This window comes from Oncorhynchus masou, chromosome 31, assembly GCF_036934945.1.
Source record: "Oncorhynchus masou masou isolate Uvic2021 chromosome 31, UVic_Omas_1.1, whole genome shotgun sequence".
In the NCBI taxonomy this organism is placed as follows: Eukaryota; Metazoa; Chordata; class Actinopteri; order Salmoniformes; family Salmonidae; genus Oncorhynchus; species Oncorhynchus masou.
In genome coordinates, this window is record NC_088242.1 from 20,448,009 (window position 1) to 20,471,951 (window position 23,943).

The 23,943-nt window shown below is 43.1% G+C and overlaps 1 protein-coding gene across 1 annotated transcript in view; it reads right to left on the minus strand.

Moving 5' to 3' along the window:
• Window positions 1-23,943, minus strand: part of adss2 (adenylosuccinate synthase 2) — a 30,158-nt gene that overhangs the window by 2,822 nt on the left and 3,393 nt on the right. The window contains exons 2-12 of the mRNA XM_064950295.1: window positions 7,728-7,830; window positions 6,841-6,909; window positions 6,671-6,721; window positions 4,924-4,990; window positions 3,437-3,544; window positions 3,248-3,329; window positions 2,998-3,124; window positions 2,123-2,277; window positions 1,542-1,666; window positions 478-575; window positions 118-267 (exon numbers count right to left, since the gene is read on the minus strand). Of these exons, the coding sequence (XP_064806367.1) occupies window positions 118-267; window positions 478-575; window positions 1,542-1,666; window positions 2,123-2,277; window positions 2,998-3,124; window positions 3,248-3,329; window positions 3,437-3,544; window positions 4,924-4,990; window positions 6,671-6,721; window positions 6,841-6,909; window positions 7,728-7,830 (1,135 nt within the window). The remainder of the gene's footprint in view (window positions 1-117; window positions 268-477; window positions 576-1,541; window positions 1,667-2,122; window positions 2,278-2,997; window positions 3,125-3,247; window positions 3,330-3,436; window positions 3,545-4,923; window positions 4,991-6,670; window positions 6,722-6,840; window positions 6,910-7,727; window positions 7,831-23,943) is intronic.

The window sequence follows — 23,943 nt, forward strand, 5'->3', positions numbered from 1 at the left end:
CAATAAAACAACAAAATGTCCCCAAATATGGTCCACACCTGTGACCACTACAATGTATTTTCACCCCATCTGAATCAACCTGACATTTCCAGGTGTTTAGGAGAGGGGGGTTCTTACCGGGCACACCGAGGTGCTCCTCAATGTAGCGGACATATTTCTGGGCGTTCTCTGGCAGCTCATCAAATGTTCTGGCGGTGGAGGTGTCACTGTTCCAACCTGGCAGGGTGTCATACTGAACCTCAACGCTCTGTAAGACTTCCTGGTTGGCTGGGGAGAGTTGGGCACAACGTCAGGCCATTGGCTGACCATAAACTTAAGACAACAGACTTGGAATACTGCAATTAAAAATATAGCATAGCTCCCTTATTCAGTTCACTTTATTCTCATTAACAAGTACAGAAGCATCATTGTTATTGTATTTATTGAGGATCCCCATTAGCTGCTGCCAATTGGTTGCTGTTTTGATGAGCAGCCTACCTGGAAAATTAGGTATATTTTCACCGTTCACAGAGTACGACACACCAACTTTGATCTCAGGGAGCACATCCAAGATGTCTAGTTTGGTGAGAGCTAAGCTGAATGGGAGGAGAACAGAACATTGGGAGTTTAACAGGCATGTTCACCAACACCCAAATAGAGAATGTGTACAAAGCTGAAGTCTATTCAAGTATACTACATGGTATGTGGACACTGCTTAAAATGAGTTGGTTCGGCTATTTCAACCACACCCATTACTGACGGGTATATAAAATCTCCATGGACAAACATTGGCAGTAGAATGGCCTTACTGAAGAGCTCAGTGACTTACGTGGCACCTTCATAGTATGACACCTTTACGACAAGTCAGTTTGTCAAATTGATGCCCTGCACCAGGTTATCTGTAAGTGCTGTTATTGTGAAGTGGCAACATTGAGGAGTGACAGAGTTGCCATGAAGTGGTAGGCCACACAAGCTCAGAACCGGACCACTGAGCTCTGAAGCGTGTAAAAATTGTCTGTCCTCAGTTGCAACACTCACTACAGAGTTAAAAACGGACTCTGGAAGCAACGTGAGCACAATAACTATTCGTCAGGAGCTTTATGAAATGGGTTTCCATGGCCAAGCAGTCGATCACAAGCCTAAGATCCCCATACGTCAGCTGGAGTGGTGTAAAGCTCACCACCATTGGAATCTAGAGGAGTGGAAACGTGTTCTCTGGAGTGATGAATCACGAACTTGACTGGCCTGACTGGCTCTGACCTCAACCCCATCGAACACCTTTGGGATGAATTGGAACGCCGACTGACACCCAACCTCACTAATGACCTTGTGGCTGAATGGAAGCAAGTCCCAGCAGCAATGTTCCTCCATCTAGTGGAAAACCTTCCCAGAAGAGTGGAGGCTGTTATAACAGTGAAGGGGGGACCAAAATCATAATGCACATGATTTTAGAATAAGATATTCGACAAGCAGGTGTCCACATACTTATATTGAGACAGTAAGTAAAAAGCGGGAGGTGTGGTGATTGACAGTACAGAGTTGAAGGGGGTGTGGGGACTCACGCAGTGAAGCCGTTGATCATGTGGGCATATTTGATGAGAACCAGGTCCAGCCAACCACATCTCCTTTTACGTCCCGTGGTTACACCCACTTCTTTCCCCCTTGTCTGCAGGAGCTCCCCAATGTCCTTGGAGAAGAAAACAGGCAGACCCTTAAGGCTCAGATTCACTTTAAGACCCTGACAAAGTAAAACATGGACATGTGAAGCTTGAAATGTGTCCATTCTGTCCTGTTCAGGTTGAGGAATTGGTTATTTTGGTTTTGCTGGGATTATTTCACAAGCGCTATCAGAGGGAATGGTTTAGCGACTATCCTTCCCAAAACCATTTGTTGTTTCAATACCCACATGCCTGAGCCTGTAGTGTTCACAGAACACTCACTGGAATTCAGAACACTGATGACTCAATCAGCAGCTATGCCATTCCCCCAACATTAACACTAGTCTACATTCCTCTACTCACACTGGAAACAGAGAGCAGGAAAGAATTTGCACCATGTGAACCAATTTGACTCTAGCCCGTAGCTTTCAAAGGCAAGAAGGCATGGCTTCCCTCAAGTTAGAAAGACAGGCTGACATTCTTACATTGAACTGCTCTGAGGGAAAGGCTCCGATGCCAACCCGGGTGGTGTAGGCCTTGACCACACCATACACCTCACCCACGTTCTGGGGCGGCATGCCTAGCCCCGTACACACCCCGCCCACTGTGCAGTTAGACGAGGTCACGAAAGGGTATGTCCCTGGAAAAAAAACACAACATACCAAAACGATAAACATCTTATTTCCTCCTCGGTCTTCCTCAGATGAAACAGATGACAACAAATGTGTACAACAGAGGATTATCATATCACAATGACTGTATTAACACAGCTTGTAAAAAGAGTAAAGGAAACTAAATGATTCAGTCTTAACATGCCATGCAAACAATCTGTCGGGTCTCTGTGTGGTTAAACAGAGGTGGACTTTCCAGTCCACACTAATGGGCCTTTCAGGTCAGAGTAAGGGAGGGAGAATTTCACCCCTCCCATACATGTCTGCACAGGTGCAAAAACCATTCTCCTTTATGCAAATAGCGTTAGCACAGTCATACGACACCCCCCACTTTGATATACTACCATTGTATCAATGAAAAAGAACATGGTGACCTTCAGTACATAGCAACCCTCTCATTAAGTTGTGTGTGTGATCTCTAGAGTGCTTTATGACTGAACAAATGAGGGAAAGTGACAATGACAAAGCAGCCAGCATTTCTCAGAGTCACGCATGGTGTAGGAGTGCTCTCTGGTGTTCGGCTCAGTGAACATGTTGTTCCAATCCTCTGACAGCTCTGATAACACTCTTTCAGTGGAATTAACTCACCAGTAGAAATTAGCTTGTTTAATTCAAAAGGGGTTAATTGGCCATTTACACAGTGACAGGGGTTAATTGACATTGTCATTGTGTCAATGGGGGATACTCACCGAAGTCAATATCCAAGAGGGCGGCGTTGGCTCCTTCCACCAGGATATTTTTGGGAGGTCCATGTAAGGCCCCGTACATGTAAAAGACCCCGTCTCTCACCATAGGCTTTACCTTCTCCACGTAATCCTGGACAAGAGCACACCACGCAAACACTTGACCCAAGAATCACACTGACATGTAGGACATAACCCCTTTGTTAAACCAGTGATGATAACTTTATTCAGCTGATATGGAGGACCTGAAGCTCACCCTCAACTTCGACAACTCCCCATCGATGTCAATCACCAGGGTTGGATACATAGACTGATACTGCGAGGCTAAGACTTTAAATCTACAAAAAATAGACGTCACAGTTAAATTTTAACCTAACTGGAGATAGTTGTACTCAATAAAAGGATAGTCATTATTGGCCATATGCGGACAAGGCCACACTCTCACCTTTCAGAGAACTGCGTGAAGTCAGACATGAGATCACATATTCGGAGGCCGCTACGGGCTGCTTTGGCTGAGTACACCGGTCCAATCCCCTTTTTCGTTGTTCCGAGGCTGCGTGAGGAATACGAAGTAACAAAGTAAATCATTAACAATACTGAGTCACTGACTGTCCTTCAGCCAGTGTGTGTAGGGTCAGACATGTGACAGTTGTAGGGAAGTAGCTAGGCCAGGGGACTTTTAATGGGGCTGGAACGTCACCTGCTGCTGACTGAAACAATGTTGCTGCAATAAGGGTTGGAGAGCATCACAGTCACATGGTGCTGCGAGGGGATATCTGGTGACGTCAGGTCCCTGGTCTGATGTAAGGTAGGGGATGACTTCATGTGGGAAAAGACTTAGTGGGAAATAAGTGGTCTTCTGGAACTGAGTATCATGAGTACTAACCCCTTCAGTAAAGATACTAAAAGAACGCAGGACAGGTCCACCATGAGACAAGTCACGCTCAAACTACAGATGTAATCCAAGCATGTTTTAACTCGGTTATCTGCCTCTCTCAGAGGTAAGAGTGAAGTTGTAATGCCTTAAGGTGTTGAAATTCCACAACTTGTGATATAATGAATGACTTGCCCTTTTTACTACCCATGGGAGAGAAACGGGCACAATAACTAGCTGTTGAACATGTTCCAACGCTGCAGATTGTTTTACACAAGAATTCTATCAGGGCAGTGGGCTTATTTTGATGCCCAACAAAAGCTTAAAAATGCCCAGCATATCAGAGCGATGTCCTGAGCCTAAGCCTGTGCTTACCACCCTCTTCTCAGAACTAGATTGGGCATCTCCATTACATGACTAACTGGTAACAGTAACCTGCAATAGCTACATTACTAACTGGTAACAGTAACCTCTAACAGCTACAGTGTAGGATTTGTTTGCTTCCTCCAGATGACATTATCAGATAGAACAGGAAAGAAACTATTTCCAAACATGAGTAATACAATGATGTATCACTATATGGGAGATCATGAAGGTTTACCATTGAATTAACACCAGACTACAGTACAAGCACATCATCATCACATTTCCTTCAGGCAGCACTCAAGGCAAAACGTTTAAAATACTGAAAACAGCTCCACAACAATGGACAACAATGGCGCAGAGAGAGAAAAAAGTGATATTTAATATTTGACATCTCTGTGGAGATTTCGCAGTCAGTTGAGGTTGTTTCAGTACTTATGCTACACTTACTAAGCTAAACATGTTTTTACTTGGTATCTGCCATAGGACAGGGGAATCTTGTTTTTCAGCTCTGCTTCAAGCTGGAGTCAGTTGAGGTTGTTTCATCTATGACTAGACGTTTAGAAGGGCTAATATACTACACATTCGCCCATAGGAGAGGGAAATCCTGCTTTTCAGCACTGCTGCAAGCCAAACCATTACTGAGCCATACTCTCTAATCCAGGAGAATGACAGGTGGTAGGTAGGGTTCTTACTTCTTGCCTGCTTGCTCTTGTCTCTGCTGCTCTTGCACACCGTCGACCGCTTGGTGGAAATCAAAAACTGTGGGAGGTAGAGAAGGGCAAACTCACAATCCGGTCACCTCACCCCCTTTTCTGCTCCTTACTAAAACCCTAGCGCCCCAATTATCTCCCCTTTCTCCCGGAAGTGTGCCCTTGTGCAGTTGACTCCTCCCAACACATTTAAAAGCATTGGATTTGTATAAGCTTGGATGAGAAGGAGTTGGAGAACCAACAAACTTAGACCAATACTTTCCTTTTTAATCCATGAAGGGAAGTGAACAGTAGTCTCTCATCCAGTCAGAAATGGCCCCTCTTTCTCACACTAGTCCCTAAAGCGGCCTTGCAAAGGCACTACTACGCAATCTCTGTTTATAAGAAGTGTCCTTTTTTGGCATCTCGCTGCGTTGACTTAACCATTTGGCACTTCTTTGACAATGAGCAGGGAGACAAAATGACTCAAGGCACAACAGGTCTAGTGGAGCAGAGTTCGCCACTCAAAGGGTAAAGAAATCTGTACATACTAAGGACCAATAACAACGCAACAATCAATTCACAGCTAAGGCAGTTTGCCTAATTTCTGTGAGTAAAATTGAATTTTCCCCCTCCACACCTATTCAGATAGCAAAATGGGCCGAGTACACGCTAGTGGAAGGAGAAGACAGAATAACGTAGCCTAACGTAGTCATTCTGATTTTACAAAAAAAAGTGCTATTTAACATTCAGAGCGAACATGACTTATCCTGGAAAACAAAGCCAGTTCACCGATATAAAAACAGGCCTTCGGAGTGCATCTTAGGTCAAATAAGTCCTAATATATGCACAAAATACAAAAGGGCCCCAAAATAGCTAAGATAATTAATTGGCCACTTTCATCCCCCAACCCCCATATAAAAGAAACATGTTCCCCATGAAAGCCATGCAGCACTTTTATTTGCTTGTTTATGAGGAACTCTTCTGGGCACCAGCTTTACACTGACACTGGCATTCACTAGCTAAGAGACCAACTGTTGATACTCAAAACACTAATGGAGTCATGATAAAAAGAAAAACATTGATGATAGAAATTAAGCAGACTCATTATTCCCTTTAACAGCCAAACATGAGCATTGCACATCTGTCTCCAGTCCTACAGCCTTATAAACTATAGAAACGTCCCCTCACTGTCATCTGCGTTTATTTTCAGCAAACTTAACATGAGTAAATATTTGTATGAACATAACAAGTCTCCCTGTAGCGCCGTCTTAGGCGTCTCACAGTACGGACATTGCAATTTATTGCCTTGGCCACATCTGCAGTTCTCATGGCTCCTTGCAGCATGCCTAAGACACGTTCATGCAGATGAGCATGGACACTGGCATCTTTCTTTTTGTGTTTTTCAGAGTCAGTAGAAATGCCTCTCCAGTGTCCTAAGTTTTCATAACTGTGACCTTAATTGTATACCGTCTGTAAGATGTTAGTGTCTTAACAACCGTTCCACAGGAGCATGTTCATTAACTGTTCATGGTTCATTGATCAAGCATGGGAAACAGTGTTAAACCTTTTACATGGAAGATCTGTGAAGTTACTTAGATTTTTACAAATTATCTTTGAAAGACAGGGTCCTGAAAAATGGACGTTTCTTTTTTTGCTGGGTTTATACAGTAAAGAGACTATAGTTGGGCTGAAGTTGTGGATTTAAATGCCCTTTTTGTATAAAGAGGCCCGATGAGGCAGGGCTTACCAATGTGTGCTCTGTCTGAAATGATCAGCCTCTTGTCCCAGCCCTCCAGACCTGAACACACACGGTAGAAAAAACATTTGATGTCACCATTAAGCAACATGGCAATCTTCTAGGCATGGGAGTAAAAAGGGACTTAAACTATTAAAAGAGGATAGCTCCTTTGTACTCACTTTTGCCTTTGCACACATTCTTCTCAGCCTCCTCGAAGAGGCCAGGCAGGTGGATCACTACCCCATTACCTGTGGGATAGACCGACACAGACAACATGGAAGATATGGAGAAACTTATGCATCAGTAAGCAATAAGGAAAGAGCAGTGAAAAACACAAATTGAATTTGATCTCAAGTGTTGTGGGCTATAAAGAGCTAAGTACTCCAGAGAAACAGGTCTGCTGTTCCACTGAGCAGCGACCAATCAACATCAAGGCCAGAAATTAAACTAGTGTGGAGAGGGCCATAACCTGTTCTGCACAATCAGCCTTATTCAAGATGACTTTTTCTCATGGCAAACAGTGCTCAGGATTCTGAAGGGTCCCGAACACTTGTTTGGGCTCTGAAAGCCTGACTGTGGAGCTCAACTAGACGAAAAGGATTGATCCACTTAACATTCTATATGTTGAACTGCTGACGAGCTGTGGGTTAAGAGCCAGAGGACATATTTGTTGTGTTGCCAAAATATGCTAGACCTCAAGACCATTAGCAAAATGAAGTTACTGCAGATAAAATGTGATCTATAGCACTCTACTGCGTTAGCCTGCGAGTTGGCTCCCAGTCAAGTCAATCACTTGTGTGGCATCAGGCAAAGCTGGAGCTATTAGAATATAATAACACAGATTGACTAGATTTAGACGGGAAAAGTAATTAATATTGGCTGCTTGCATACAAAAGTGTGTATGAAAACTGCACAGGAGATATAAACAAACATTTATTTGTTCTTTAAAGACTAGAGATTATAACTGACGTAGTAGTAGACCATGAGGGTTACTTCACAGCTCCATCCTTATTGTGAAATCATCTTTCCTGTTCATTCCGCGGTTCAGCGGCTGTTTTCTACCCACCAATGAAAGCAGTGACCTTGGGGTTGATAATCCCGCTGGGTAGAAGATGGAAGTCATACTCCACAGAGTCCACCACCACCGTGTGTCCTGCATTGTTGCCACCCTGCAGAGAGGGACACAGTCAGTCACCATAGAGACACACGACATTCAAAATTGTGAAACAAAAATCACACCAACAGAAGCAATGTGAAAGGCTACAGCTTTACTTTTCACAATTTAACATTGGACATGGAAGAAACAAACTTGGCCCAATATTTGGAGAGTGTGATGTTCTTTTGAACACACATGGTTTGAGATTTATTTTTATGTATTTTATTTCACCTTTATTTAACCAGGTAGGCAAGTCGAGAACAAGTTCTCATTTACAATTGCGACCTGGCAAAAGCAAAGCAGTTCGACACATATAACAACAGTTACACATGGAGTAAAACAAACATACAGTCAATAATACAGTATAAACAAGTCTATATACGATGCGAGCAAATGAGGTGAGAAGGGAGGTAAAGGCAAAAAAAGGCCATGTTGGCAAAGTAAATACAATATAGCAAGTAAAACACTGGAATGGTAGATTTTCAGTGGAAGAATGTGCAAAGTAGAAATAAAAATAATGGGGTGCAAAGGAGCAAAATAAATAAAATAAATACATTAGGGAAAGAGGTAGTTGTTTGGGCTAAATTATAGGTGGGCTATGTACAGATGCAGTAATCTGTGAGCTGCTCTGACAGTTGGTGCTTAAAGCTAGTGAGGGAGATAAGTGTTTCCAGTTTCAGAGGTTTTGTTGTTCGTTTTAGTCATTGGCAGCAGAGAACTGGAAGGAGAGGCGGCCAAAGAAAGAATTGATTCTTTGATGATTTTGGGGGTGACCAGAGAGATATACCTGCTGGAGCGCGTGCTACTGGTGGGTGATGCTAGGGTGACCAGTGAGCTGAGATAAGGGGGGATTTTTCCTAGCAGGGTCTTGTAGATGACGTGGAGCCAGTGGGTTTGGCGACGAGTATGAAGCGATGGCCAGCCAACGAGAGCGTACAGGTCGCAATAGTAGTATATGGGGCTTTGGTGACAAAACGGATTGCACTGTGATAGACTGCATCCAATTTGTTGAGTAGGGTATTAGAGGCTATTTTGTAAATGACATCTCCGAAGTCGAGGATTGGTAGGATGGTCAGTTTTAAAAGGGTATGTTTGGCAGCATGAGTGAAGGATGCTTTGTTGCAAAATAGGAAGCCAATTCTAGATTTAACTTTGGATTGGAGATGTTTGATGTGGGTCTGGAAGGAGAGTTTACAGTCTAACCAGACACCAAGGTATTTGTAGTTGTCCACGTATTCTAAGTCAGAGCCGTCCAGAGTAGTGATGTTGGACAGGCGGGTAGGTGCAGGTAGCGATCGGTTGAAGAGCATGCATTTAGTTTTATTTGTATTTAAGAGCAATTGGAGGCCACGGAAGGAGAGTTGTATGGCACTGAAGCTTGCCTGGAGGGTTGTTAACACAGTGTCCAAAGGGCCAGAAGTATACAGAATGGTGTCGTCTGCGTAGAGGTGGATCAGAGACTCACCAGCAGCAGAGCGACATCATTGATGTATACAGAGAAGAGAGTCGGTCCAAGAATTGAACCCTGTGGTACCCCCATAGAGACTGCCAGAGGTACGGACAACAGGCCCTCCGATTTGACACACTGAGCTCTATCAGAGAAGTAGTTGGTGAACCAGGCGAGGCAATCATTTGAGAAACCAAGGCTGTCGAGTCTGCCGATGAGGATGTGGTGATTGACAGAGTCGAAAGCCTTGGCCAGATCAATGAATACGGCTGCACAGTAATGTTTCTTATTGATGGCGGTTAAGATATCATTTAGGACCTTGAGCGTGGCTGAGGTGCACCCATGACCAGCTCTGAAACCAGATTGCATAGCAGGGAAGGCATGGGGAGATTCGAAATGGTCGGTAATCTGTTTGTTGACCTGGCTTTCGAAGACCTTAGAAAGGCAGGGTAGGATAGATATAGGTCTGTAGCAGTTTGGGTCAAGAGTGTCCCCCCCCTTTGAAGAGGGGGATGACCGCAGCTGCTTTCCAATCTTTGGGAATCTCAGACAACACGAAAGAGGTTGAACAGGCTAGTAATAGGGGTGGCAACAATTTCAGCAGATAATTTTAGAAAGAAAGGGTCCAGATTGTCTAGCCCGGCTGATTTGTAGGGGTCCGGATTTTGCAGCTCTTTCAGAACATTAGCTGACTGGATTTGGGAGAAGGAGAAATGGGGAAGGCTTGGGCGAGTTGATGTGGGGGGTGCAGAGCTGTTGACCGGGGTAGGAGTAGCCAGGTGGAATTTTTATTTTTTTAATTTCACCTTTATTTAACTAGGCAAGTCAGTTAAGAACAAATTCTTATTTTCAATGACGGCCTAGGAACAGTGGGTTAACTGCCTGTTCAGGGGCAGAACGCCAGATTTGTACCTTGTCAGCTCGGGGGTTTGAACTTGCAACCTTCCGGTTACTAGTCCAACACTCTAACCACTAGGGCTACCCTGCATGTCCAGCCGTAGAAAAATACTGATTGAAATTCTCAATTATGGTGGATTTATCAGTGGTGACAGTGTTTCCTATCTTCAGTGCAGTGGGAAGCTGGGAGGAGGTGTTCTTATTCTCCATGGACTTTACAGTGTTCCAGAACTTTTTTGAGTTAGTGTTGCAGGAAACAAATTTCTGCTTGAAAAATCTAGCCTTGGCTTTTCTAACTGCCTGTGTATAATGGTTTCTAGCTTCCCTGAACAGCTGCATATCACGGGGTATGGTAGGATGTGAATACAGTGGAGGTAAACCTAGGTATTGAGTGATGAGAGATATTGTCACTAGAAACATCATTGAAACCAGATGTTATTGCATGTGTGGGTGGTGGAACTAATAGGTTGGATAGGGTATAGTGAGCAGGACTAGAGGCTCTACAGTGAAATAAGCCAATAAACACTAACCAGAACAGCAATGGACAAGGCATATTGACATTAAGGAGAGGCATGCTTAGTTGAATAATCAAAAGGGTCCAGTGAGTAGTGAAGTTGGTTGGGGTCACGGCGATTTAGACAGCTAGCCGGGCCATTGGTAGCAAGCTAGCATAGGATGGAGGTCTGTTATTAGCCACCTCGTGCGTTTTTGTCGGTAGGATTAGTGGGGTTCCGTGTGGTAGAGGAAAAAACAGATGTAGTTATAGAGGCCCCCCAAAAAATAAAAAAAGAATAATTGTCCGATAGGTCTATTCAGAAAGCAGCCGATAAGACAGCTAACGGTTAGAGCACATATGTCAGAGTCAAGGCCCGCGGGCCACATCCGGCCCGCGAGAAGGTTTTTTACGGCCCCTGGGATGATCTTGATTTATTATTAGAACCGGCCCGCAGACCGCAGCAAGCCGGCAGCCCGCAGATCTTTTACACGCACCAATACTACATTTCCCACAATGCAACGGTGACGCACCGAGCAGTAGGCTGCTTCATTTCAATATTTATTGGCACAGCAGTCGTCAGCATCACAGTAAAATTAACTTTCAGATACCCATCAAAAATGGCAAAACGGAAGGTGGACACTGAGAACCGGGGTTTCAAACAAGGTGGGAGTCGGAGTATATGTTCACGGAGGTAGCTGGAAAACCTGTGTGTCTTCTGTGTGGAGAAAGTGTGGCGGTACTGAAAGAGTATAATCTGAGACGACATTATGAAACGAAACACGCGGACAAAAACCAGAATATGGACATGGAACAAAGGCTACAAAAGGCAGAGGAATTAAAACGAGGCCTCAAATCTCGACAGGCTCTGTTCAAAAAAGCCAAATCACAAGGCCAGGCTGCTGTCAAGGCCAGTTTTATTTTGGCAGAAGAGATCGCTAAATCAGCCCGGCCATTTACGGAGGGGATTTCATCAAAAACTGCATGATTAAAGTTTGTGACGAAGTTTGCCCAGAAAAAAGGCAACTCTTTTTAAATGTGAGTCTGAGCAGAAACACCATTGCCGAGAGAGTAGACCAGTTGTCCATCAATCTAAAAGAGCAGCTTGTGAAAAAGGGAAAAGATTTCATTGCATATTCCTTGGCTGTGGATGAGAGCACCGACATTTCTGACATTGCCCAGTTGTCAATTTTCATCCGCGGAGTGGACTCCAGCCTAAGCGTGACAGAGGAGTTTTTGGCTTTACGTCCTATGCATGGCACAACTACGGGGCATGATTTGTATGAAGAGGTGTCAAGATGTGTAAATGAGATGGAGCTGCCTTGGGAAAAACTCGTGGGTTTGACAACCGACGGAGCACCTGCGATGTGTGGACACAGGAGCGGACTGGTGGCGAAGATACGGGAAAAGATGCAAGAGGAAAACGCGACAGGTGAGCTGACAGCTTATCATTGTATCATACACCAGGAAGCGTTGTGCGGTAAAGCCTTGAAAATGGAGCATGTAATGAGCATCATCACGCGCACAGTTAACTTTATCAGAGCCAAAGGTTTGAATCACCGCCAGTTCAAGGCATTTCTGACGGAGTTAGAAACGGAGCATGGTGATTTGCCTTATCACACAGAGGTGCGATGGCTAAGCCAGGGAAAGGTGCTTCAAAGATGTTTCGAGCTTCGTGAGGAGATTTGTCTGTTCTTGGACAGCAAAGGGAAAGACACAACACAACTCCGAGACGAAATGTTTCTGTGTGAAATGGCTTTTCTGTGTGACATTACGAGTCATCTGAATGCAATGAACTTGCAGCTGCAGGGTCGGGATCATGTCATCTCTGATATGTACAGTACAGTGAAGGCATTTAAAACCAAACTGACTCTGTGGGAGACGCAGATGCGGAAAGAAAATTTGAGCCACTTTCCCAGCTGCCAGACCATGAAAGAGAAGCTCTCTACCAGTGCGTTCCCGAGCGCACAGTTGGCTGATAAAATAGGTATGCTTGCCGCTGACTTTCGACGCCGATTTGCTGACTTTGAAGCACAAAAAGCAGGTTGGAACTGCTCGGTAACCCATTTGCTGTTGACGTGGAAAGCTCACCACCAAACCTCCAAATGGAGTTGATTGACCTCCAATGCAATGATGCACTGAGGGCAAAATATGCGGCAGTGGGTGCTGCGGAGTTCGCCCGTTTCCTCCCCGACACAATGCCCCAGCTGCGCATCCAGGCTGCTCAAACGTTGTCTATGTTTGGCAGCACATACCTGTGTGAACAACTTTTTTCTTTGATGAACCTGAACAAAACATCACACAGAAGTCGACTTACTGCTGAACACCTCCACTCAATTCTGAGGATTTCCTCAGCTCAGAGCCTTACCCCGAACATTGATGAACTTGTGGAAAAGATGGGACACCACCAAGTATCACCCTCAACCTCAAACAAGTGAACATTACTGTGCAATCACATATTTAGAGTTTTTACTCAGTTCAAGTTTAAAAGTTAAAGTTTAATATTTGTTTTCACTGCATGTTACTTCTCCTTAAACAAAGTGTTGTTTTTGATTAATAGATTTTTGCACTTTATTTTATTGTATTTCAATCCAATTATATTTTAAAAATATTTCAGTTGAGTGGATGATAGAAAATTGCTATTATTGTTTTTTTCTTTGAAGTAAATTTAGCCCACTTTTGCTAAAATAGAAAATATAGGCTACTGATGGTGCCTTGAATACCGGTTTCTTTCATTTAATGTTCATGTTATGGGGATTTTTATATAAAGGAAATTTGTCTTTTGTGTCTGTTGAAAATTAAAGATTACTGACAGAGCCATAAGAAAATATTGCTTTATTTATCTGATCATATTGGAATATATTTGTTAGGTTTTCAGTAGGTTCAATTAGGTTCACTAGACTATATGCGTCATTTAAAAAATTTTCAATGAACATTCGAACAGTCCGGCCCTCGGCTTGTAGCTAAATTTTTTATTTGGCCCTCCGTCCATTTGACTTTGACACCCCTGGGTTAGAGGATCGCAGATCGGCGTTCAGGTAACGTCGCGACGAAGGAGCCAGCCGGATAACTCCCTCGGGTAGATAACGTCGGTAGTCCAGGTGTAAAGGCACGGTGGGGCTCCGCGTTGGCAGTAAAACGGGTCCGGATAGGTGATTGTAGCACAGGAGTGACTGATGGAACTCCTCAGCTGGCTAGCTCCGTAATAATTGATGTTTGCTCCGGAATCGACGAAAGACAATAGTCACGCGGATATCAGCTAGCTAGCTGCGAGATCCAGGTATAAATGTCCAGAGTTAGCGGTTGAAATCCGGGGACATGGAGAGAAAAATAGGTCTGGTATGTTCCGGTCCGAGACGCGCCGTAGAAAACTGCCGATAGATTGGAGCTAAAGGATAGCTGAAGACCACAGACCGTAGTTAGCTGAATACTAACGATTAGCCAGTAAAGAAGCTAACTAGCTTCTGATTAGCTTCAGGCTAGCTTCTGGATTAGCTTCTGATTAGCTTCTATGGAGGATTACAGATTTGAGGTAAAAATATATATATATATATATTTAAATATAAATTGGTGAGGCAGGTTGCAGGAGAGTGATTTGAAGATGAGTTTATGGGGAAAATTAAAAAAAATATATATATTAAAAAGGTATGCATATATATATTTTTCCCATAAACTCATATATATATATATATATATGGGACAAGACGAGGACAAAAGACGTCTTAACTGCTATGCCATCTTGGAGCAACGTCTCTGACCCTGGAACACTGACACTGAGACCAAACATTACACCATGGTACAGATTGCTCAGTCATAGCTGAGGGACACTTGACACAGGATCTACAGCCATTTTAGCAGACAGTCTGAGGAGATACAAATCAACCACTAAAGGGTTGGGTGATTCTAGCGTCTTGTCTTCATATTAGTTTACCACACAAAAGTCCATCCGAGTCTAACCAGGAGTGCTTACAAAATAACATTAAACCATTTTTAAATCTAAGATGACATGAGATAAAATTGCTTGTACCCAGAGAAAGAACATCCAGTGCCTTCGGCATGAACTCTACAACTGGAGGAGTCTCCTTGTGCTGGTCTGGGAGGGGTTGCGTGTGATACATCAGTCTGGTTTTGCCCCATGCCTTCACCCAGCAACGAGCAGGCCTGGGCCCAGTTGTGGTATTTTAAGGCTAAGTTCATCGCTAGAACCTTCGCAGGAGCATAGTTACATCTCCGAGCTGTTTCCCAAAACCATCAGCAATAAAGTTGCACTTGAAAACGCTCGTTATTTACCAACTGCCTCAGACCACTCAAGCAGACCACTAGAAACAGCTAAGTGTGTTGTTAAAAAAATAAAGAAATTGGCCTGCATGCGTACCTTTATTCACAGAAGATCTTCATTAAACATAGAATCATGTTAATTTCCATGTAAAAGGACCCATGAGCACCAACATGTTAAGTTATTTGGCTGAGTTTCCTGTTTCCTTTTGTGAGGGTGGATACTTAGTTTTTGTCGGAACTCTAAATTTGTAACACTTATGAACTCAGAAGTTAATCAAGCAGCTGACCGAACTACGCAATATTTTACTTCTGGGTTAGCCTTCCAGAAATTAGCTATAGAATAAGCCACCTCAATATTTGCAGCCATATAAAGTGGTCATCTTTCTAGGAGCTGATCTGTCATCAGTACTGTGGAATAATTCTAATGTAATGGTAAGATTTGAATGGATCTGAGAGCAGAACTGACTTTTGATAATACACATGCTCCAACGACGCACTTAGTGAACGCTCTTTTGAGGTGGTGTTTTGGAAAACGCATGTAACATTTTTTGCCATTATAGGAAGAACGCATCGTTAAAATACTTGTAAGCTTATGTTCCATCGCTATCGGGAAAGTGTACCCTGGGCTATTCCTGGCCATGGCAGTGCTTGGACGAGTGAAGGGGTGTGTGTAGATGTCTCTCCTTTTTTGTTGCTTTTATGACGTGCCCCCAGCTGCCTGACCTGCAACAGGAGGCTGCACCAGACGTGTATCGTTACTGCCGCTCGGCTGCTTTCAATGAATGGGACCCACCTGGTTCGTGTGAGGTTTCAACACGTGAACATAGGCGGACCAAAAAACCTGACCTGCAAATCTGAGAATGTGGATAGATTTAAATTCTGCCTATACCATGGCTTCTACCCTTTTATCAGTTTGAGATATGGCCTCATCTCCCACTGCTGCATACTTCCCATTTGTCACTTAAGGCTTGCTTTACCCACTTGGCAGCCATTTCCATAAAGGCATTTTTTTTTTATATGCGGCAATAGTTCACTCAAAGAGACACTTGCTGAGATGAACCAAGTCATAATTCCCAACAATAACCTGGAACATTCTCTAATGTGATATGTATCCGTTCGCCTCCCGTGACTGTCACAGGACTGCTAGTCTCCCTTGGACGACGTCCAATGTTCTCCACCTAAAATTGGCTGGTGCGATTAATCCCATTGGGTCTGAAGGGGTGAGGGGGGCACAGGGAAGAGCAGCCTCTGTGTGGCAGGATTTGCAGGTGGTAGGATTAGTCCATGGCTTGCCACTTTAGCACCTCAGTTGAAATAGTCAGAATACCATCAATTTAGTGTTTTCATAAATAGCATGCCTGTGAGAGCATAATTACCTATGAACTGATATAATTAGAAAACTGTATTAATTTGACCATCTACAGTTCTGAGCCTGGTGAGTAATGCAGCCACATTGACTTACAGCACATTCTGAAAGTATTCAGACCCCCTAGACTTTTTCCACATTGTTACGTTACAGCCTTATTCTACATTTCCCCCACTCAATCTACACACAATACCACATAACAGGCTAAGAAATCTTTGCATATTTATACATATAAAAAAATGAAATATCACATTTACATAAGTATTCAGACTAGGTTCAGTACATTGTTGAAGCACCTTTGGCAGTGATTAAAGCCTCAAGTCTTCTTGGGTATGACACTACAAGCTAGGCACACAGGTATTTGGGGAGTTTCTCCCATTCTTCTCTGCAGAGCCTCAAGCTCTGTCAGGTTGGATGGGGAGCATCGTTGCACAGCTATTTTCAGGTCTCTCCAGAGATGTTTGATCAGGTTCAAGTCTGGGCTATGGCTGGGTCACTCAAGGACATTGAGACTTGTCCCAAAGCCACACCTGCATTGTCTTGGCTGTGTGCTTAGGGTCATTGTCCTGTTGAAAGGTAAACAACGCCGCAGTCTGAGGTCCTGAGTGCTCTGGAACATGTTTTCTTCAAGGCTCGCTGTACATTGCTCCATTCATCTTACCCTTGATCCTGACTAGTCTCCCAGTCCCTGCCGCTGACAAACATGCCCACGGCATGGTGTCAGGTTCCCTCCAGATGTGACACTTGGCATTCAAGCTAAAGAGTTCCATCTCTGATTCATCAGACCAGAGAATCTTCTATTCTTTAGGTGCCTTTTGGAAAACTCCAAGTGGGCTGTCATGTGCCTTTTACTGAGTAGTGATTTCGTCCTGGCCACTCTACCATAAAGGCCTGATTGAGGGAGTGCTGTAGAGATGGGAGAACCTTCCTGAAGGACAACCATCTCCACAGAGGAATTATAGAGCGCTGTCAGAGTGACCATCGGGTTCTTGGTCACTTCTCTGAGCAAGGCCTCCACAGAGGAACTCCACAGAGGAACTCTAGAGCTCTGTCAGAGTGACCATCGGGTTCTTGGTCATCTGATCAAGGCCCTTCTCCCCCGAATGCTCAGTTTGGCCAGGTGGCCAGCTCTAGGAAGAGTCTTGTTGGTTTCAAACGTCATCAATTTAAGAACAATGGAGGCAAATGTGTTCTTGGGGACCTTCAATACTGCCGAAATGTTTTAGTACCCTTCACCAGATATAGGACTCCACAATTCTGTCTTGGAGCTCTACGGACACTTGGCATTCAAGCTAAAGAGTTCCATCTCGGATTCATCAGACCAGAGAATCTTCTATTCTTTAGGTGCCTTTTGGAAAACTCCAAGTGGGCTGTCATGTGCCTTTTACTGAGTAGTGATTTCGTCCTGGCCACTCTACCATAAAGGCCTGATTGGGTGAGTGCTGTAGAGATGGGAGAACCTTCCAGAAGGACAACCATCTCCACAGAGGAATTATAGAGCGCTGTCAGAGTGACCATCGGGTTCTTGGTCACTTCCCTGAGCAAGGCCTTTCTCCCCCGAATGCTCAGTTTGGCCAGGTGGCCAGCTCTAGGAAGAGTCTTGTTGGTTTCAAACGTCATCAATTTAAGAACAATGGAGGCAAATGTGTTCTTGGGGACCTTCAATACTGCCGAAATGTTTTAGTACCCTTCCCCAGATATAGGACTCCACAATTCTGTCTTGGAGCTCTACGGACAATTCCTTCAACCACATGGCTTGGTTTTTACTCTGACATGCACTGTCAACTGTGGGACCTTATATAGACAGGTGTGAGCCTTTCCAAATCATGTCCAATAAATGTAATTTACCACAGGTGCTCCAATCAAGTCGTAGAAACATCTTAAGGATGATCAATGGAAACAGGATGCACCAGAGCTCAATTTCAAATCTCATAGCAAAGGGTCTGAACAATTACGTAAATTATATTTCCGTTTGTATTTGTCGTTATTTTTATTACATTGACAAACCTTATAAAATCCTGTTTTTGCATTGTCACTATGGGGTAGTGTGTGTAGATTGGATTAAAATGTCCCCCCCCCCTCATTTTACAATAAGACTGTAACCTAACAAAACGTAGAAAAAGTCAAGGGGTCTGAACACTATCTGAATGCACTATATACACATGGCATAATGAATCTTTCTAATACCCTCTTGTTTCTCTGATTTGTCAGTGTTTTTGGGTTATGCCAATAGCTTGGACATGATCCTCCAACATAAACATTTAAATAATTGAGATCACTAGAGGTGTTCTGAACAACCTGCAATTACTAGATTAGAGAACTCAAAAAGAACATAAACCCAGAACTAGAAATCTCCATAGCAACGATGTGCCAAACAGTGGCCCCATGTAAAGCATTAGGCCTAGCTATGTAAAGAGATCTGTTACCTATTACTAGCCAGTGGGGCGTTTCCTGACAGACCAAAAGGCTCAATAAATGGAAAAAGGGTACAATAACTGAGGTCGAGGTAGTAAAATGAGAGTAAAGGTTCTTTCAAGAATAATACAGCCACACAAACATTCCTTGGATAACCCTGATAACTTGTTTTACCTCCACAGGCAATGGATGGCCTGAAACAGGACACTAAGACAGCAGGTGGCAGGACTAACATGCTGACCACACCGGTTGTGTGCGCGAGGGTTGCAAAATAAATTGACACATACATTTTATTCAATCATTGCACCCACACTGCTCACGAGCATCTGCATGGCCAGGAGCTAAAATAGAAATAGGTTCTATTTGTGACGCTCAACACGCTGCAGGTCTGGCCTCTCCCATCTCCTCTTTGGTTTTAAGAGCATATACCCACGTGCCATCTCATTGGTGTTGAGGAACATATACCCACGTGGGTGATTGAAAGATGAACTGACCCAGTTGTAGTACTGCACCGTAAAGTTGGTTGCCAGCCACAATATAAAGCCCAAATAAGTAAAAAAGAAGCCTGAGGAAGGATTAGAGATGAGAAATGAATTTGGTTTACCGTTTTATCCGTGGATTAAAAGTCAGATTCGAGGACCTTGTGCATTTCAGGTAACAGCCCAATGTTTATAGCTAGCTAAATTGCCATAAACGTTTATTGCTTTTCGACACATCCCCAAACTAAGATAACAAAATCAACACGCGCATGTACGGTTTGGTCAGCATGTAAGAACCCTGCTCTAAGGACAGGCTCGCTCTAAGGACAGGCTCGTTCTCACACCTTGGAGATATCTGTGGACCAGGGAACAAACCCAAATTGCTCTCTATAACTAGGTTTCGATCCAACCTTTTTATGAGTGTAAAGTACATGACAGATAAAAAAAATAAAAAAACGTGTCACGACAGGCCTGATGGAAACAGCACGTCAGTAAACTTTCCAAATAACTTCTCCATAACAATGTAGGTAGCCTAGCCGCACTGTATCTGCTAGTTGTTGGCTAGAGCGCTAGTGCCAAGACCAGAGCAGACAGTCGCTATACAAAACAACATTTGTTTCTGACAGAGTTGAAAATGTGATAGAAACTCAACCATAAAAGTTTCTTATATGTGCACTGTGTCATCACACATCCTTTTGTCCACAACAAGTCAATTTGATGGAAACATCTCTGGTGGGAAAATGCACAGAAAATGTACATATTGTTTTTATGTCAATTTTAGAATATTGGCATGAAAATATGTCGCCAAATGGATGGAAAGCTCATGAGAAATGTCTGTCTTTGTGAAAGACATGTCCAGAATCAAGCCAAAGGCTGAAAGAGGTGTCAGGTAAAACGCAGCAATCCAAATTCCTGCCTTCCTTGTCTCATCATTGCTTTACAGAGAATGACTTTGACAGCATTAATTCTCAGAACTCTGGTAGTTGAATAAGAAATTAATCCCCATGATAGCCTAGCAACATGTTGCATTTAATAGAGTTGGAATGCATTCCCAAGTCCTGGATTTTATTTTTTACACAAAAAGCATCTGATTTTATACTCCATTTTGAGCTTTTTAAATCAGGAACTCTGTTTCACCTCCTCTGGCCATCATACAACTTGATGGTGATCATAAATATCACAATCACTTTGGTGTGATCCCCAAAGACAACAATTCACTCATGGTCACTTGGGCAGCCACTGGAGAGCAGCAGAATAGAGTATCAGAACTGATACTTAATTAGTAAGACATGGAAATGTGCTCTTTGTTGTCCTTTCAACCTTGTGTTGCAAGTAAGAAAAACTTCAGATCTCTGCCACAGCTTCTTTTGTTTTTAATAAAAAGAGGAACACTATATTCTCACTCTTACACACATGCCATTGTGTAACATAGCATTCCGTTAAATGATAATCAGCGAAAAGCATTGCAGATATTGAGATGAGCGCAATGCAAAACTTCTCTCACACAGTATCTACAACATGGTAACTCCAGGACTCAAACAGCAGACCCAATGATGTGTTTCAGCAAGGGATGCACGATAAATATGTGAACATATCAGAATCGGACGATATTAGCTAAAAATGCCAACAGTGGTATCGGCCCGATGTCTAGTTGAACGCAGATGTTAAAAACCAGTGTCAAAGCTATCGTGCATACCTATATAACGTAGGTACTGGACGTAACGACACCACGTAAAATTTTGCGCTACACAGTGCAACACAGCCCACAATGTCTGCTGTGTGGATGGAGCAGTCCACTGTAGCAGTCATTTGAAAGAGTAAGAACATTTCAGCGAGACAACTCAAAGGTGAAATCCATTAAACCAAGATAATGGAATTCATGGCACTTGACAATCAACCGTTCTCTATCGTGGGTGATGTTGGCTTTTGCAGACTGGTCGAGCACCCGTAAACTCTACCAAAAGCGCTATTTTTAAGATGTTGCCCTACCGGAGTTACACTTCAATTGCGTCACCGCTATTAGCTTCACGACATACATACTATGGAACACCGTTTGGGTCTTTGCGTGTCAAAAAGGATAGAGTAGCACTGTCAAAAAAATCTGCAAACACCAGCCACGAACAATGTGTTTACAATACCGCGTTGGTAATAAAGCATCATTTGTTTCGACCGCAACTTCTGGGGTAGTGAGCTTTAACTTGGTACCTAGCTAGCACCAATACAAGCAGCCTGAAAACAATGACCAGTAGAAACTGCATTCATTTTCATTTTTCTTAGCAATGATTTAGGAATCCTTGTGAGGAAGTATTTGCTAAGTTGCCACTTGTTGTTCGCCTACTGAAATTGAACTTCAGTTCATGAAAATAAATAGCCAGCTACTTAACCGTGTCGCCCAAAGCTAACGTTATAAGCAGCCAGCTAGCTTCCTATGGCTAGTGAGCTCAACCGGAACGGGTTGTGTGTTGTGAAGCTAGCCACAATAAGGACAGGGCACAAGTGGAGTTGACAGTTTGCCTTCAAAATAAAAATGTCATTGACAGTGATGCAAATTAATACAAATAGTAGAATTATGCCATACTTTTTTTAAAGGCTTTCCACAAAATCCACGATTGTGGCTAATCCTTATTGTGGCTAGCTTCACATAGATGGGTCCAACCACCAACAAGAACGGTCTTATAAATTAGGGTTATTTTAGATGACACCTAGCTATATAGTTAGCCAGGTAACTATAGCTACTGAAAAAGATGTGGTTTTGCTATGTTTTCGGGAAACACCTACATTGTTTGCATCCAATTTATGACCAGCACTGTAGGTACGAGACATCTTTACCAGCATCATAGCATACGTAACGATGAATTGTTGTGACACATGAAATACGAGTGATAGTGTAATACCTACGTAAAAAAAACATGAACGCGTTAAAGTATTATTTGACGTGCAGTCATATTCAGGTCCTGATTAGTCAACAAGTTGATTTGAAATGTCAAAAAGTGTTATTTGACATCTCTTTTTTTGGCACGCGAAGACAAAATGCATTCCATAGACATCCTGGTTGAGAATGAAACGACTGAACAAATGAACAACAAAACAGCACAAGCAAGTGAAGGAAATAGGTTGAGATTATGCTTTACTGGTAATGGGGACATACGTAAATGCCAACAAACTAACTTTTGGGTCAGTGTGGTGTGTGTGTCACCTTTATTTAACTAGGCAAGTCAGTTAAATACAAATTCTTATTTACAATGACGGCCCGGACGACGCTGGGCCAATTGTGCGCCGCCCTATCACTGCCAGATGTGATACAGCCTGGATTTGAACCAAGGACTGTAGTGACTCCTCTTGCACTGAGATGCAGTGCCTTAGACTGCTGTGTGTGTTGTAACTATTTAACTGTACTAGAATGCTTAAAAGTCCACTAAAATGTAAAATAAAATCGGTATCGGTTTATTTGGCAAGGGAAAAAAATGGATATCGGTATCGGCCAGAAATGTCATATCAGTGCATCACTAATTTCAGCGCATGAGCTTAACTAGCTGATGTAGGCGATGTCATGACGACAAGCGAGATCAAGGAGTTCTATTCGAGAAGCAGTTTGAGCCTCCATGCTTCAACGCTTAGTTGTTGCGGAAATTGACCCAAAATTGTGTTAACTTCGTGCATGCAACGTCATCTCGCCAAGTCTACCTTTAATTGGTTTATTTTTACATGCCTATAGCCTTGGCAGTGTACCAGCTGGAGTGGAGAATTATTGCTATGCCAACCTGTTATCAATTCATAGTGACGGAAGGGGCGCATAAATCAGGGTTTAAAGTTCACGGTCACAGCGACGGATTTCCATCATATGGATTCTGGAGAGGATGTTTTTGAGATCAGTGTAGATCCACTGATCTGGTTTGGGGGGGTCTGGTTTGGAGATGACATAGCCTAATACAGAAGCATGTCTGTTCTATGAAATATATTCCCAATTATTTTTTATTTCTCTCTGTTGGAACTACACCTCACTGGTGTAGGGGACAGTATTTTCACGTCCAGATGAAAAGCGTGCCCAGAGTTAACTGCCTGCTAGCTAGGATTTGCATAGTATTCGTAGATTTGGATAGAAAACACTGAAGTTTCTAAACATGTTTGAATGATGTCTGTGAGTATAACAGAACTCATATGGCAGGTGAAAACCTGAGAAAAATCCAACCGGGAAGTGGGAAATCTGAGGTTTGTAGTTTTTCAAGTGATTGCCAATCCAATATACTGTGTCTATTGGGTTAAATTGCACTTCTTAAGGCTTCCACTAGATGCCAAGTCTTTAGAACGTTGTTTCAGGCTTCTACTGTGAAGGGGGAGCGAATAAGAGCTTTTGAATCAGGGGTCTGGCAGAAAGCCTGGAGTTTAATCATGAGTGCGAGCGCCGTTCCTTTTAATTTCTAAACAAAGGAATTGTCCGGTTGGAATATTATTGAAGATTTCTGATAAAAACACCCTAAAGATGGATTAAATACATCGTTTGACATGTTTCTTCAAACTGTAATGGATGTTTTTTTTTATTACTTTGACTGGTCCAGTAATCCAAAATGCACAAGGCTAAAACTCGAACAAAAAGGAGGTATTTGGACATAAATATGAACTTTATGGAACAAAACTAACATTTGTCTAACATGGAGAACTGGGAGTGCCATCAGATGAAGATCAAAGGTTGGTGATTAATTTTAACGCAATTTCTGTATGGTTTTCTGTTGCTTGGCGCTGACCTAACATAA